General features: G+C 44.7%; 1 protein-coding gene across 7 annotated transcripts in view; it reads right to left on the bottom strand.

Moving 5' to 3' along the window:
* LOC116143423 (protein SIEL-like) overlaps positions 1-5,639 on the bottom strand; it is an 80,611-nt gene extending 74,972 nt beyond the window's left edge. For 4 of the 7 annotated variants that reach the window (XM_031428877.1, XM_031428879.1, XM_031428882.1 and 1 more), the window contains exons 1-8: positions 4,991-5,639; positions 4,471-4,551; positions 3,705-3,938; positions 3,400-3,591; positions 2,863-3,003; positions 2,606-2,695; positions 1,757-2,277; positions 34-1,323 (exon numbers count right to left, since the gene is read on the bottom strand). In XM_031428877.1, the coding sequence (XP_031284737.1) occupies positions 399-1,323; positions 1,757-2,277; positions 2,606-2,695; positions 2,863-3,003; positions 3,400-3,591; positions 3,705-3,938; positions 4,471-4,551; positions 4,991-5,629 (2,823 nt within the window). In that variant the 5' untranslated portion in view covers positions 5,630-5,639 and the 3' untranslated portion in view covers positions 34-398. The remainder of the gene's footprint in view (positions 1-33; positions 1,324-1,756; positions 2,278-2,605; positions 2,696-2,862; positions 3,004-3,399; positions 3,592-3,704; positions 3,939-4,470; positions 4,552-4,990) is intronic. The other 3 variants (XM_031428883.1, XM_031428884.1, XM_031428878.1) reach the window with 2 other exon arrangements.
* Between the last annotated feature and the right edge of the window lie 8,956 nt (positions 5,640-14,595).

Raw genomic sequence — 14,595 nt, 5'->3', positions numbered from 1 at the left:
AACTAATGGGAAGGCCAGAAGGGATGTACATACCCTAGGAGAAGAATTAAACCCGCAAAACTTCCAATGCATCCACTCCGACAACATCAACTCAATAACAATCTTTAAAAGGGTAGTAGTGAAACAAAGCAGTATGCATCTTCGACCCTTGTGGAACAAAAAGAGCTAGTTTCCCTTCTGAAGAAACGAACTCAAGTAGTATCCTGATTTTAAAGAAAATCAAATACCTATCTTAGACACAGGAAAGCTGGTCTGCATATTTTTCACTTAGTCCATAAGAATTTCATGACCATCCAATGGCAAAAAATCAAAGTCTATAATGGAGCCACTAAACTTCTGCTGTACGTACTTGTATGTTTTCCACCTGTTGTGCTGAAGCAACACTTTAAGAGGAATAATCAGCCTTTAGAAGCCATGGATAGACAAACTTCTTTTTCATGGCAAAGATATGCTAGCATACGTTTTGGACCTCCATGGACTTTGACAAAATGGACATCCTCAAATAAGCATTCCATGCCTATAAAAACCCTCAATGAGAAAGATACGGCTTTCGGAGTCTTGTAAAAGGGTGCAATATACGTAAATTTCAGGAACTCACTGTATCCTTCAATTAAGTTCGGATCTAGAAAGATGAACTGAGTTGACTCTTCACTCATAGTTATCCTAAGCCACAACCTATTCTCACTCGAAATATTATGCAAAGTGATCTCAAGAGGTATGGCAACTGGGAGCCCTGAAACAAAAGTAACAGGATTTTCAGTACTATTATTGGGAACATCCAGTTCCGCTTTTATGTGCCTAAGCCTCCCACTTAAAAAAAGCTGGTTTAGAAAAAAGGACTCAAGTAATTGACTGAACAGAAATGGCTCGTAGGAAGCGCCAAAAGTAGAGGTGCCTATCTCAAGCAATGAATTCTTAACTTCAGTTACAAACTTGGATAGTTCAATGGACCCTTGCTGGTGGAGAAATTCTACATGTGAAATTGTAGACGACAGCTTTTTCAGGGTAGTAAGATAGCAGCAGATTTCAACTTTAGACAACCTCAACAAACAAGACACAAGTACCAGCTCCAAGACATGCAACTCCTCTTCTTTAGACAACCCTATAAACCTACATCTGATATCTGCAAGCCTACTGTCTAACTTTCCTAATAAGAGCTCCAATTCTCCCACTTCATAATAATGGAGCTTTTTCATGGGTGCAAAGTGCTCCCAAACCTTAACAAGCAGTTTCACCACCTGGATATACCGCAATGTAAAGGCTAATGCACCATCAGATCCAAGGGATTTAGTAGAAAATGTTAACACTTCTTCCTTACAAGCCCTGGAAAAGACAAAAAGCAGGAAATTAAAAGCAGATTATGGATGTAAGCATGCAGAGGCCATGAAGGAGCAACAGATAACTAGTTTATGGTACCATTCCTTAATTCAACCATGTATCTAAGTAGTAAAAGAAAATTACACCTGCTTTATGCATAGGAACATAAAATACTGTTTATCAACAGTGATGGTGTGTTTATTGGTTTGGATTGCAGATATTACTCTACCCATAAAACTACCTACATCTCCCAATTATTTGTGCAAAGAACAATAATCATTTTCTTCTAGGAATAAGTGTATGCAAACTCCTCAGCTAATAACTAGTACAGGACAATTGAATAATGATTTAAATGTAGTAACAGATAGTTATAATATTTTCAAATTTAGTAAACCTGTAAAGGCAGAAAAAATTTGAATATAGCTAACCACTTTACTACCTCAAAGTCTCCAAAACTTCCTTCGTATATCCTGATTGTACTAAGGGCCAGATATTCTTAACCTTCGCTAGTACAATATTCATAGAATTATTTATTTCATCCTCCTCTTCCAGCTGGCATCTTGCTTGTGATGTTGCTACATCCTTTAGGTCGCATTGTATCCAAGACCAAGTTTTTGGGACTTCATCACCTATTTCCTGCACAGAAATCTCAGTGCTGGTACCATTAATACTATTACTGTTCACTTCATGCACGGATGACTCTTCCCCTTTATACTGTGAGTCAGAGAAACTAGGAAGTCTACTGCACTGTGAAATGTAGGCCAATAGGGAATGTTGGTCCATAACATCACTCAAAGCACAAGAAATTCTCCCCAGCAGTGTAACTGCATAAGAAAATATTCTAGGTTGAATGCTGCAGACATTTTGTTCACTTGAGAGGGGAACTGAGATGGCCAACACAAGAAATGCAGCTACTCTTGCACCATCAAAGCCCAATTTGCCATGAGAATCTGGCTCCATCTGAAATAAATGGACAAGTAAGATTTTATGAAATAACTAACATTATCTGATCGACCAAATGCAGTCGTTGTAACATAACAGAAAGTAGAATCATGCACACTGAAAAAGAAATTGTAGTGCAACAGCACAAGACATTATTGTTTGAGAACTTGGTGGAGAGTAATTATTATAACAAAAAACTCATGCCTCCTCCTAATGCAAACAACTGCACCAATAAAAGCTTATCTATCCCAACAAAATCAATTTAGAGCAGAAATAGATAAAGAGAGGCGAGTCCATGTTCATCAAATCACTAGACCATAGATTACACATAAAGATCAATGCTTACCTCTTGTGAAACCTCCCTGACGATGCACACTGCAAAGTTCCCATGATTTCGACCAATATAAAATAAAACAGAAAAAATATCGGCTTCATCCTAAGAGAAAAAAGAAAACAAATGTTGAAGAAGAAAGGGGGAAAAAATAAAAAACAAAAGAGACAACTACTAGGAATTGAAATTAGAGTGAGCTTTATATAAAAACATAGCATAAGTTGAATTTTCAAATTATCTAATAAATTTTCTGTAGTGAAGCAACAACAAACCTGTGGGTATATCTTCAAGTTTTCAAGAAGACCATCAACAAAGAGTTTAAAAAAGTCCACATTGGGAACTTTCACTGATCTAAGAATTTTCCTTGCTGCAGATCTCACTAAAGCATTTTTGTCAACCAGAGTGCCGAGAAACTGCCGAATCAAATATAATTATAAGTTATTAAGAAACTATGTATATCAAGTCACTGTTTTTAAAGATAAGGTGTGGCTGCTAAAGAATGCCCTTCATCCCACCCAAGGGTGACAAAGAGGAGAGAGTCATGAGAGAATTGGAGTTTATTACCAATCCAGCAACCAAAAGTAATTTACTCATAATACCCCATGTCTCTCAGAGGGACCAATCAGATCAGATAATGCAACAATTAATTAAACCAATATACTGAAAACCATCTAATAATACAACTTTAACTGTGGATTTTACCTCAATGTTATGAAAACTTATCATGCTCAAGCGGAAGTGTAGGATAAGCAAAGAATATATATCGATATATGTTTCCTTAAGAGTAATAAATAGGACAGGAAACCAACCATGTGCATGTGTATCTCTTGCACCTTTAGATGCTCACAGTTTGCCATAAGAAGCATTGTTTCCAGAGCCTGCAACCTGACAGTCACTGAATCATCATTTAGCATGTCTACCAGGAAGTTTAAGGCTTCACCAGCAAACTTTTCAGAGAGAACACTCAACAAACCCAAGGAAGAACAAGCAGACTTCCGTACCTTCAGATTTAGAACAGACAATGTCATTATCATAATTATATATATAGACACAGATATAAATTCCAGTATACAATAGTCCATTGAAGTGGACAAGCACCATACCAAAGAATTACCTCATAGAATTCATCCTCAAGCCCATGCACAAAAGCTCCAGCAGCACCTGATGCTGAAATTTCAAAGCAATCAGCAGCACACTGACCATGAGGTTTCTTCTCTTTGAAAATCCCTAGAACCTTCTTGGACAGCGTTTGCAACAAAATATCCTCAGATACCACTGCTACCTTTCCAAGGGCATCAAAGGCTTCAACCCTTACTTCCATACTCATATCTCTTGCCATAGAACAGAGCTGCAAACACATATGGCACAAGAGATATAAGGATAAAAAAAATCTACTAAAATGGCTGAAATTTTTTAAGAGATAGAAGTCCCATTGGAATAAGAAAACAGAAAACAGGAATCGTCCACTACAACTAACAAAGGGTAAAGACAGTAAATTTCTTTCACCAGACTTGACATAACATAGCATGACTGTCTAGTTTTTTCTTATCAATACCCAAAATTCCCTTGCCTCAATTGCATGCTTACATGGGTTGAAACTGTCTAATGTTCCAAACATCTGAACAGTAAATATGATATTGTCATATGTGAGAACCAGAGAACAAGATAATGACAAGGAAAGGATGACAGAATAAGGAGCAACAATGCTCTAAAGATCAGAACAGGCACCACCAATATGCAATTCAAGCTACATAGAGATGTCAGTGCATACCTCAAAAGGATAACCAAGCATCTCATTCAGCACATGCCCCTAAACAATCTATAAAGAAATGAAAAAGGGATAGTGTAGACAAAAAATCAGCATTAGTTTTGTAAAGTACCTGAGTAAACACTGCATCGGACAAATTTGTTCCTCTCATCTCTTGGTTGTACGCTACAAGCATTTGACCCCATCCACTAACCTGATTCACAATCAATATAAAATCCCGTAATTAGTACTCCAGTCCACATATCTAATTTGCTGTGCTACCCCATCCCGTTAAACAGATTATCAAAACTAAATAGAAATTGTCAGTAATTAAAATGATGTATGCCGGATGAAACGATTCTCGTGAAAAACATGTATCGAAAAAATACAAGAGTCCTGTAATGAAACAGAATTACGCATGCCTTGGCCTTCCCATCACATTTAAGACTTTTCCAAATGAAACATACCATTACCAAATGCAATTCATTAGTTAAAAGTAAAAAACCACTTATCAATAAAATTTAACTACGCTATTATTACAATGGCACCATTTAGCATTTTGTTGAATTCTGAGTGATGAAAAAGCAATGTATAATGTATTCGATGTACAAAGAAAATAATTCCTGTTTATAATTCAGGTACGAATAATTTACCACGCGAACCGCGGCGAGTCTGACGCAATCTTCCATGTCGCGTAGAAGCTCAACGGCACGGCAATAGCATGCTTTGATGACGTCAAGGTCCTCCAAAACTCCGAACTTACACAAGCCAAGCAATCCATCCAAAGCAGCTCTTCGCACATACGGATACGGATCCTTCGTAAATCCTAAGAACACTGTGAACAACAAATGCGACCGTACACCGAACCTCTCAGCGTTTCTTAGTAACCACAACCGCACGGACACGCACGGAGCGAAACAGAGAGAAACGAAGAAGTGATCGTCGATATGAAGAGCTAGGTTAGGATTGTGGTCGGAGATGGAGGCGAGCGCGGCGAGTGAGTCGGCGGAGAGGAGTGAGTCGTCAGCACGGAGCGAGTCGAAGATGAGAGGAGAGAGGTGCGGCTGGTGAAACGACAGGTCGGTAAGGAGCTTGAGAGTGTAGTGGCGAGTGATAGAGTCAGGAAGAGAGAGTTGGTGAGAGCAAGTTAGCGTTTCGAGGATTGAAGAAAGAGTTGAATTGGAGGTGTTAGGGTTGATTATGAGAGACCTAACTGAAGCTAGGGTTTGTAAAGAGAGTGGTTTCGAGAGACTGAGAGTTTGTTCACATTTGTGTAGCATTTCTTGCTCCATTCAACTGTGTTCTTTTGCTTGACTTCTTTGTTATTCTGTTTTCCTCTTCCATTTGAAATAGGTATATCTTAATCTGCCGGGAGCTTCGAAGGAGAAAGCAAAGCAAATGCGCACCGTTTTGCTCGAGTTCCACTTTTCCAATTGTCAATCAAAACGCATCGTTCTGGATCTCTGCTGCCACAGCTGAGTATAAAACGAACCGTTTCAGTGCAAAGGTTTTGAAGGGAAATAGCCATTTGGCGCTGGCGGGCGTAAAATTGTTAGGTGCGGTTAGGGGTGTAAACGAGCCGAGCTGAGTCGAGTTTTTGGCTTATTGAGCTTACAACAGTGTCGAGCTCGAGCTCAAGCTTGACACGCTTGGCGAGCCTCAAAATTAAGACTCGAGCTCGAGCCGGCTCGCAAGCTCGCTATTGTGTTATTTCAAATTTGCACTTTGGGTTGGGAGGGGGGGGGAAACTGTCATTTTTTAAAACTTTTTTCACTGAAAAATATCGGTTTAATACCTAATAGTTTAAAAAATCACCAAAAAACCCTGTGAAGTGTACAGTGCTTAATCGAGCCGAGCCAGGCTCGCGAGCCCACAAGCCGAGCTTCACAGTGTTCGAGCTCGACTCGGTTAACGAACCAAGTTCGAGTCAAGTCAAATCGAGCCTTTTTGAGCCAAGCTCTAAACGAACTTTTACCGAGCTGAGCTGAGCCGGCTCGACTCGTTTACAGTCCTAGGTGCGGTATTTTATGATTATGAATTAATTTTGCTTTTGTTGAAGATATTAATAACGGTTGATTTATAGGAGATGAAAATGTGTTTGGAATGTTCGTTTTGAAACAATATTTTAAAAATGTTTATGTTCTGCTGTAAATTGAATTCATATAACGTGTTATTCTATTACAAATTAATTTTATTTACAAATTTGTCATTGTAACAATATATAAATTGGCTTTTCATCCAAATTGAAGGTTTCTTTACATTTCATCTATATCTTGCGTCAACCGCAATTGTACACAGAAAAAAGTAGAAAGCAATATAAACACAATGGACGTACGATTTGCATCTAATATTCAAATCAATTTTAAAATCTTTCGTTGTTTGTGCTTTTCATTCATTCATTGATCTCGCATCAGATTTCATACAATCTCTTACATAGATTTCATCACAGATCCGATGTACTTTTCGTTTGTGCAAATAACAACATCAACAATTTATATTTAAAAAATTATAAGAATATAACTTAAAATTACAATTTGGAACAAAATTATAGTCAAAATGGATACATAAAGAATTAGAATAAAATATTAACCGAGAAACAAACAAGTGTTTTATCTTTTCAAGGACCAGAAAATGAAAATAGAGAATATGGTACACAAACGATGGTATGTAGTAATCAAGATTTCATCACAAGATCCGATGTACTTTTCGTTTGTGCAAATAACAACATCAACAATTTATATTTAAAAAATTATAAGTATAACTTAAATTACAATTTGGAACAAAATTAAGTCAAATGGATACATAAAGAATTAGAATAAATATTAACCGGAGAAACAAACAGGTTTTATCTTTCAAGGACCAGAAAATGAAATAGAGAAATGGTACACAAACGATGGTATTAGTAATCAAGCCTCAAGGAGTTGCTCTAATATTTTTGAATTTTTTTTCTTCTAAGATGGAACATTAAATTTTTAATATACTACAATATAATTTATATTAATGAATTCACCGACGTACAAGAAAATATAGTCTATGATGTGTAAAATTCCATTTTTTTAAATTAAAGTATGTAGACGTAAAAATCTACCTGTACGGAAGGGGGGTCTGATCCCGTGAGGTTAAGGCCCTAGCATCCGCTGCACCTGCACACGTAGAAAACACACGCGTGAAGCAACGGGAAACACCGGGGTGGTGTTTGCCGTAGGCACTCCGACGCTCAAGTCAGCAAAGCTGAGAGAGGCTAATATAGTGAGGGCGAGGGAGTAGAGGTTACCGGAAGTCTAGTCGGGACTGTGACTACGGCGAATCAGTGAAACTCTCGAGTAAAGATCTCGGGTTGTAAGTGGTAATGTCGATGTCCTTGTGGAGGGCAGCCTCTGCTTATATAGTGGTCGTCTGGTCTCCCAATCCTGGTGGGATCAGAGTCCTCAACTGATTCTGATGTAAACCCTAGAAGAATTAGGTCTGGTGAGTTGTCTTACCTGTGTCCAAATAGGAAGGTTACTCTGTTTAAGAGAATTCGCTAAGTAGGAAAGTGGTCAAAATTAGGAAGGCGTCTTTGAATTGGAGGTTGATTAGGAATAGGAAAGTACTATGTCAGGGCGGTGGGCTCTGGATTCGTCCGTGGACCTAGGACATGGGCTAGGTTTGAAAGGCTTGTGCCCGCTTGACTTGGGCCGGTTTGGACCTTTGCGGGACTGGGCCTGGTCCGTCTTCGCTAATGGTCCTGTTTCCCTATTTGGGCCAAGGACGATTTTTGGCCCTAACAGTTTGTCCCCCACTCTCTGAGTTGAGTATCTCAAGGTAGAGTGGTCGTGCTCAAGGCGAGCTCGTTCTTTCCCCATGGACGAGCGATCATGGAGAGAGTTGACCGACGTAAGTGATTTGATTGTCTTGGTCGGTATCCATTCCCGAACAAGAGCATGCCGCCACGCGTTGTGCCTGATCAGTTCGATGGGCCAAGAGCTGAAAGCCAGGTCGGGTCGCTCGGTACGTTTGCGCGATTACACGGAAACACCGCGAGGGGCGGTTATTCGTCCTGCCAGGTCGGGCGAAGCTCAGAAGTTTACCGAGATCCTTCGTCGGCTGTGGGACGACCAGATACGTGGAAGACCAAACATGTTGACACCTCGTCTTCGCCTCGGATGGCGAATGGACGAGGTTTGACGGCTTCCTGAAGATTTTAACTCGGGCTACGCCGAGCTCGTGCGTCGATCGTTCGGGCCTTCCGGACGGTTGAATGCGACGTCTGAGAAGGCTCGACTGTAGAAGCTTAGTCGTGTGAGACGGGTCACGCCTGTACATTGTTGGGGCGAATATCGGAGCGTGTCAGAACATGTCTGGATGTTAAGGCTGAGTCGGCCAGGAGGTCGTCGACCGAGATGAGGAATCCGTACAGCCACGATTTCTCAGGTGGTTAGGATTGCTGCCGTGATGGTGGCGATTTGTCCGTCGTTTCGAGAGGCGGAAAACGAAAAGACTCTGACACCTAGCCAATCGCAACCTGCCACGTATCCACGCTTCTCTTTACAAATTTGGAGAATCGGCTGTTCGTCTTCCATTTGCGTTGGCTTTCGTTTTTCGTCTGAAAAATTTTTCTCCCTGTTTTTCTTCGTTTTTTGTCCCGTTTTTTGAGCGAAGGTGGTCTTCTACAATCATCCAAGGTAATTCTTCTCTTTTGGCGTCTTTTTGTTGTTCTTTAGATAGATTTTTCTCTTTTGATAGAATTTCTGGAAAGTAAAACAAGGAGGTTTTGAGTTTTTGGTGGGTTTCAAACTGGTTTCCAGGCGTTTTTGGTGTTAGGACTTTGGTGAATTTTCTGGGTTTGAGTTTTCCGATGAATTTCCGGGAAGAATTTGGTTGTAGGTGAATTTTCGGGTTTTTGGTTTAGGCCTGGAAGACGAAGTCAATTTTGGTGTGGTTTGGGTCGGTCGGTGCTTCGCCGATTGGCGAGGAGTGTGATTAGGGGATCGATCGCTCAGGGCGTGAGTATGATTAAGGACAGCAGACGGCTAGGATTGAATTTGAGGTGGATCGTTCGTCCGGGGCGAACGAGTTGGTGTTGAATTTGGCTTAGGTTCGTTCGGTTGGAAGGTTGACTCAGAGTGGGGACTCGTTTGTGGTGAGGCTCGATTGGCATTTCCCCTTTCGGTCGGTCGCTAGCTAGGTGGGGCGACTGGGGTTCCACTTCGGTAGAACAGGTCGTCCGAGGCTGAGGAGGTCGGTTTTGAGGGCACCGTTCGGTGTGAAGGGCGATCCGTGGTTAGTTTATACTTTGAGTTTCCTTAAGGAAGGAGTCGGTCGGTTGGAACGGGCGAGTGATCCGTGTCGGGTGATACGTCCGCAGGTTCGAGTCAAGAGGTGGATTTGGGGGACGAGTATGACGGGCCCCGCTCTATGGTGGTATGCCTGAAGGGAGTGTTCCGGTCGGTGTGCCGACCGGAGTTAGTGTGGCTGCTCCAGGGTCGAGTGGAGCTGGGCCGTGGCTCGGTTCGGTATGGTAGGAGTGGGGAAGACTCCGGAGGAGCTGATAGTCCCTTTTCGTCCGGTAGTAGCTCTGAGGAGGGGCCGAGCCAGCAGGGCAGTGGGATTCTGACCAATTATCCGCCCGTGCTGAGGGACGGTGACGTGTGGCGCCTCCGTACGCTGTATCATATCCCTGGTTCGGCTAAAGTCCGGACCCGCGTCTCGTACGACGTGTTGATTGGGATTCTGAAGGTTGGGTCTCCGTGTACGAGATGTGGTTTCACGATGGGTTGAGGTTGCCTGGTGCCTCGCCTAGTCTGGGAGATGCTGAATCATTTTATCATCGCCCCCTCCCAGCTTATGCCGAACGCCTGGAGCTGTTGATGGCCTTGGAGGATCGTGTGTTCGGCATCAAGTTGTGTTCGGGTTGCACAGCTGCTGTACTTGTACTTCCTGAAGGAGAACGATAAGGAGAAGGGCCGATATCTGCTGAACTTGAGGCACGATCGGTCTCATCTGGTGACCGACCTGCGGTCTAGTGACAAAAACTGGAAAGATCGTTACTTCTACTTGAAGAGTCCAGCCGTCTTCGGAGATGGGGCTGGGCGATCCCGATAGGGTGGCGAGCCACTGGTGAGAACTTCGTTGTTTCTTTCGTACTTTTGATTACAAATCTTGATTATGTTTTTTGTTTGCAGAGCTCGATTTCAATCGCGCTGGGCAGAGCGGGGACGGCTTGGACGTAGCTACCCGAGGGTGTTAGCCATCCCATTGGAGCAGAGGGATTGGCGAGTGGTGCTGGCAGATTCTAATCTGAGGAGCAGTATTCTTGGCCGGGGTAGAGGCTATTCAGAGAGGTACTCCCTTCCCTCGCTGAAGCAGACTTGGATGTGCTCCTGAGTCGATACTCCAACCAATCATTTTGGTGAGTCCGGGCTGAACCCACAACCGTTGGAGAGTTTGCACTTGCAGAGTCGCTCATGAAGAAATTGACTGTCCCAGGCGCGAGCGAATCCATCGCCAGGCGTCGAAGAAGAGGAGAGGGAGTCGTTGGTGAACTGTGAGGTCGAAGATGTATTGGTGACGCCGCCCAGTGGCAGCCATCAGAGTCAGCAGCCCTCGGCGGGAGCCGATCGTCCCAGCTGCCGTTGTGGATGAGGAGGCCGGACTATCACTATTACGATTCCGGCTATTGCGTCGACTTACTCGGACGCGACATCCATGAGTAAGCTGGCCGACTCCTTCTTGTTCCCAGCGGACGAGGCGCGTCTGAACCAGAGGGGTGCGGTTGCTGCCGCTGACTGGGGCGTATCCCGCGCCGTTCAGGTATGACCGTACTTGTTTATTTTTCTTGTTTGACTTTGTTCTCATTGCTCAGTTTTGTTTTGCAGGTACTCACTAGCAGTCTCCATCTGAGGTCTGTCGTGGCGCAGGAAAAGCGGATATAGGATATATTCAAGGCCAACGCTGGTTTGCGGCAAAAGGAGGCAGCATCCCGAAAGGCTGACAGGAGGTCAGCAGCGCCTCCGATAGTGAGGCTGAGTCGAGAGACTGCGGCGCGAGTTAGCCGGAGGCCGCGGGGTCGAGTCCCTCAGAGCAGTGCATCTCTATTGCTGATGACGCCATTATTAAGGCCCGACGAGCTCATGCTTGAGTTTAAAGAAGGGCGACCTCTCATTGGAATCCGGATGAGGACATTTTGCTTATGCAGGAGTTGTTGAAGAGGAAATTGGTCATCCGGTGGCAGGGCGAGGAGCATCGCCTGAGCTTAGTCAGCCGGGCGTTGGACGAGAGCGGCCCGGCTCCGGGGCCGAGCACTAGTGGTGCTTGCCTGGCGTGACTTGACGGAGGATGAGGCTCGTGCCGAGGATGCTTATGCCCCTCTTTTTTTTTTTTTTTTTGTATTTTGGGCCTGCGATGCCCTTTCATCTGGCGTCTGTGCCGTTTTCTGTATTTTGAACTTGGGCGTTTGGTGCCCTATATATATGACTTTTGACTGTTGGTTTCTCATGTTTCTTTGGATGAATCACCTGTTCTTTTGTTTCTCTCCTTGTATTTGTGCATGTTACCTCATCGGTGCCTGATGGCTGAGACACGTAGGTTTTATGTTGGGCTGGGTTGGTGTTGACCCAAACTCTTTTAACGTTTTAGGAATGTTCGTTCGGTCGGTTGACCGAGTATGTTCACCTGGATGAGTTGCGTGCGTCTTTAGTTCAGTTTCGGGTTGGATGGGGTCGGACCCAGGTGCCAAGTCTTGGATCGTGCGGGCCGATCTTACGGTGTTCTCGCGAGTCGGGTGGGGCGGATTTCGAGCGTGAGCATTCATCTTCCGGGTCGACTTAAGGGTGTCCGTGCGCATATCGGTCATGGCCGATTTGAAGGTGTTGTCGTACGTGCGTCGGGCATGGCCGACTTGAGGGTGTTCGTATGTCTATCGGCAGGGCTGATTGAAGGTGTTCGTACGTACATCGGGCAGGGCCGATTGGAAGTGTTCTCGGGATACATCGGGCATGGCCGATTGAATGTGTTCGTACGTACATCGAGCATGGCCGATTGAAGTTATTCGTACTACATCGGGCGGGGCCGATTTGAAGGTGTTCGTACGTACATCGGGCAGGGCCGATTTGAAGGTGTTCGTACGTACATCGGGCAGGGCCGATTTGAAGGTGCTCGTAACTTGTTCGAAGATGAGAATTACTGGATAGTACTTCATTGAGTATCTGGCCATGAGGCCGACTGTCGAGAGAGGTGGACAGGCCCATATCCTTTTATTAACATGAAAAGAAATGGAACAAAATTTCCGACAAGAACGGGGTTCACCTACGAGTAGTAACGTTTGAGGTGAACGGCATTCCAACTGTTTTGATGTCTTTGCCCTCGGGGTTTGGAGTTTGTAAGCGTCTTTCCCTGCTTCTTTGATTATCTTGTAGGGACCTTCCCAGGTGGGTCCGAGTTTGCCAGAGTTAATCTCCTTAGTGTTTTGGAAAACTTTCGAAGGACCCAGTCCCTATCTTGAAAGTGCGGATCCTCACGCTGGCGTTGTAATGGCGGGCGGCTTGTTGCTGGTATACTGCGTTCGGATGCTCGCTTGTTCCCGTAGCTCGTCCACGTGTCTAGGTTCTGGCAAAGGTTTTGGCTATTTGATTTCTCGTCCGCCACTGGGACCTGGTGGATGGAACTGATATTTCGGCTGGGATGACTGCTTCTGAACCATATGTCAGGGAAAACGGTGTTTCGCCAGTTGATGATCGAGCCGTGGTTCGGTACGACCAGAGGACTCCAGGTAGCTCGTCCGCCCATGCGCCCTTAGCTTTCTGTAATCGCTTCTTCAGTGTCTGCATGATGTTTTGTTTGATGACTTGGCCTGGCCGTTAGATTGGGGGTTGCGGGGTGTCGAGAAGCTTAACTTTATTCCCCCCATGTCACAGAAATCCCTGAAGCCCGAACTAATGACTGGACCCATTGTCAGTGATAATCTCTTTTGGTATTCCGAACCGGCAGATCACGTTTTTCCAGATGAAAGCTTTGACTTCTCGGTCTCTGACTTGGGCCAAGGCCTCGGCTTCGATCCACTTGGTGAATAGTCGTCACTACCAACATGAAGACCGTTGCCCCGGTGCAGTAGGTAGCTTTCCACGATGTCCATTCCCCACTTCATGAACGGCCATGGTGTCAGAATGGAGTGGGTCGTTCTGGTGCGAGTGTGAGACGTGGCAAACCTTTGACAGTTGTCGCATCTCTTTGCGTAAGCGATCGAGTCGACGGATAGTCGGCCAGTAGTAACCTGCGGTGATCACCCGGTGAGCAAGACTACTCGTCCCCTGCATGGTTGCCGCATTCGCCTTCATGGAGTTAAGATAGGACACTTTGGGCCTCTTCTGGCTCTGCATTTGAGGTGGGGGCCCGAGAACACTTTCTGAGGAGTTGACCGTCATGTAGGGTGAATCTGACGGCTTTTTCTTTCAATCGCGTGCTTCGTTCTTGTCAGCTGGGATCCCATCGTCTTCCAGGTACTTCACTATCGGATTCATCCAACAGTCGGCTTGCTCAATGCCCATGGCTTCTCTAGGAGACTTGTTGGGTGGTGGTTCTTTCCATAGCTGGCCACTGCATGAATGGAGGGGATGGATGACTCAGAGGAACATCGGAGTGCTGAGCCAAGGTTGGCGAGGGCGTCGGCATGGTTGTTCTCAGCTCTGGGGATCTGTACTATCGAGAACTCTTCGAATTCGGCCTGCAACTCTTTGACCATGCTTAGATAGGATGTCATTTTTTAGTCACGTGCTTGGTACGTACCTTGTAGTTGATTGACCACGAGTTGGGAGTCTGACTCACTTCTAGTCTCTTAGCGCCGATTTCTCTGGCCAAGTTAAGTCCACTAAGAGGGCTTCGTATTCGGCCTCGTTATTCGTGCACTTAACCCACAACGGACTGCTCGCTGGATGATGTCTCCCTCTGGTGTGATCAGTACTATTCCGAGTCCGCTTCCGTTGACATTACTCGATCCGTCTACTAGAGAGTCCACTTTGAAGGTGGTGCGCCGTTCATACATAGTAATTCTTTTTTCGCGCCTGGGCGGTTTCGCTTGGTGTAAAGTCGGCAATGAAATCTGCTAGTGCTTGGGACTTGACGGCGGTGCGTGGTTGGTATGATACGTCGTACTCGCTTAGCTCTACTGTCCATTGCATGAGTCGGCCTGACAGCTCTGGTTTGTGCAATATTTTCTTGAGCGGGAATGAGGTGATCACACTATAGGATGGCATTGGAAGTACGGTCTGAGCTTCCTGGATGC

Source organism: Pistacia vera, unplaced genomic scaffold (genome assembly GCF_008641045.1).
Source record: "Pistacia vera cultivar Batoury unplaced genomic scaffold, PisVer_v2 Contig430, whole genome shotgun sequence".
Taxonomy (NCBI): Eukaryota; Viridiplantae; Streptophyta; class Magnoliopsida; order Sapindales; family Anacardiaceae; genus Pistacia; species Pistacia vera.
This window is presented reverse-complemented; position numbering and strand designations above follow the sequence as displayed.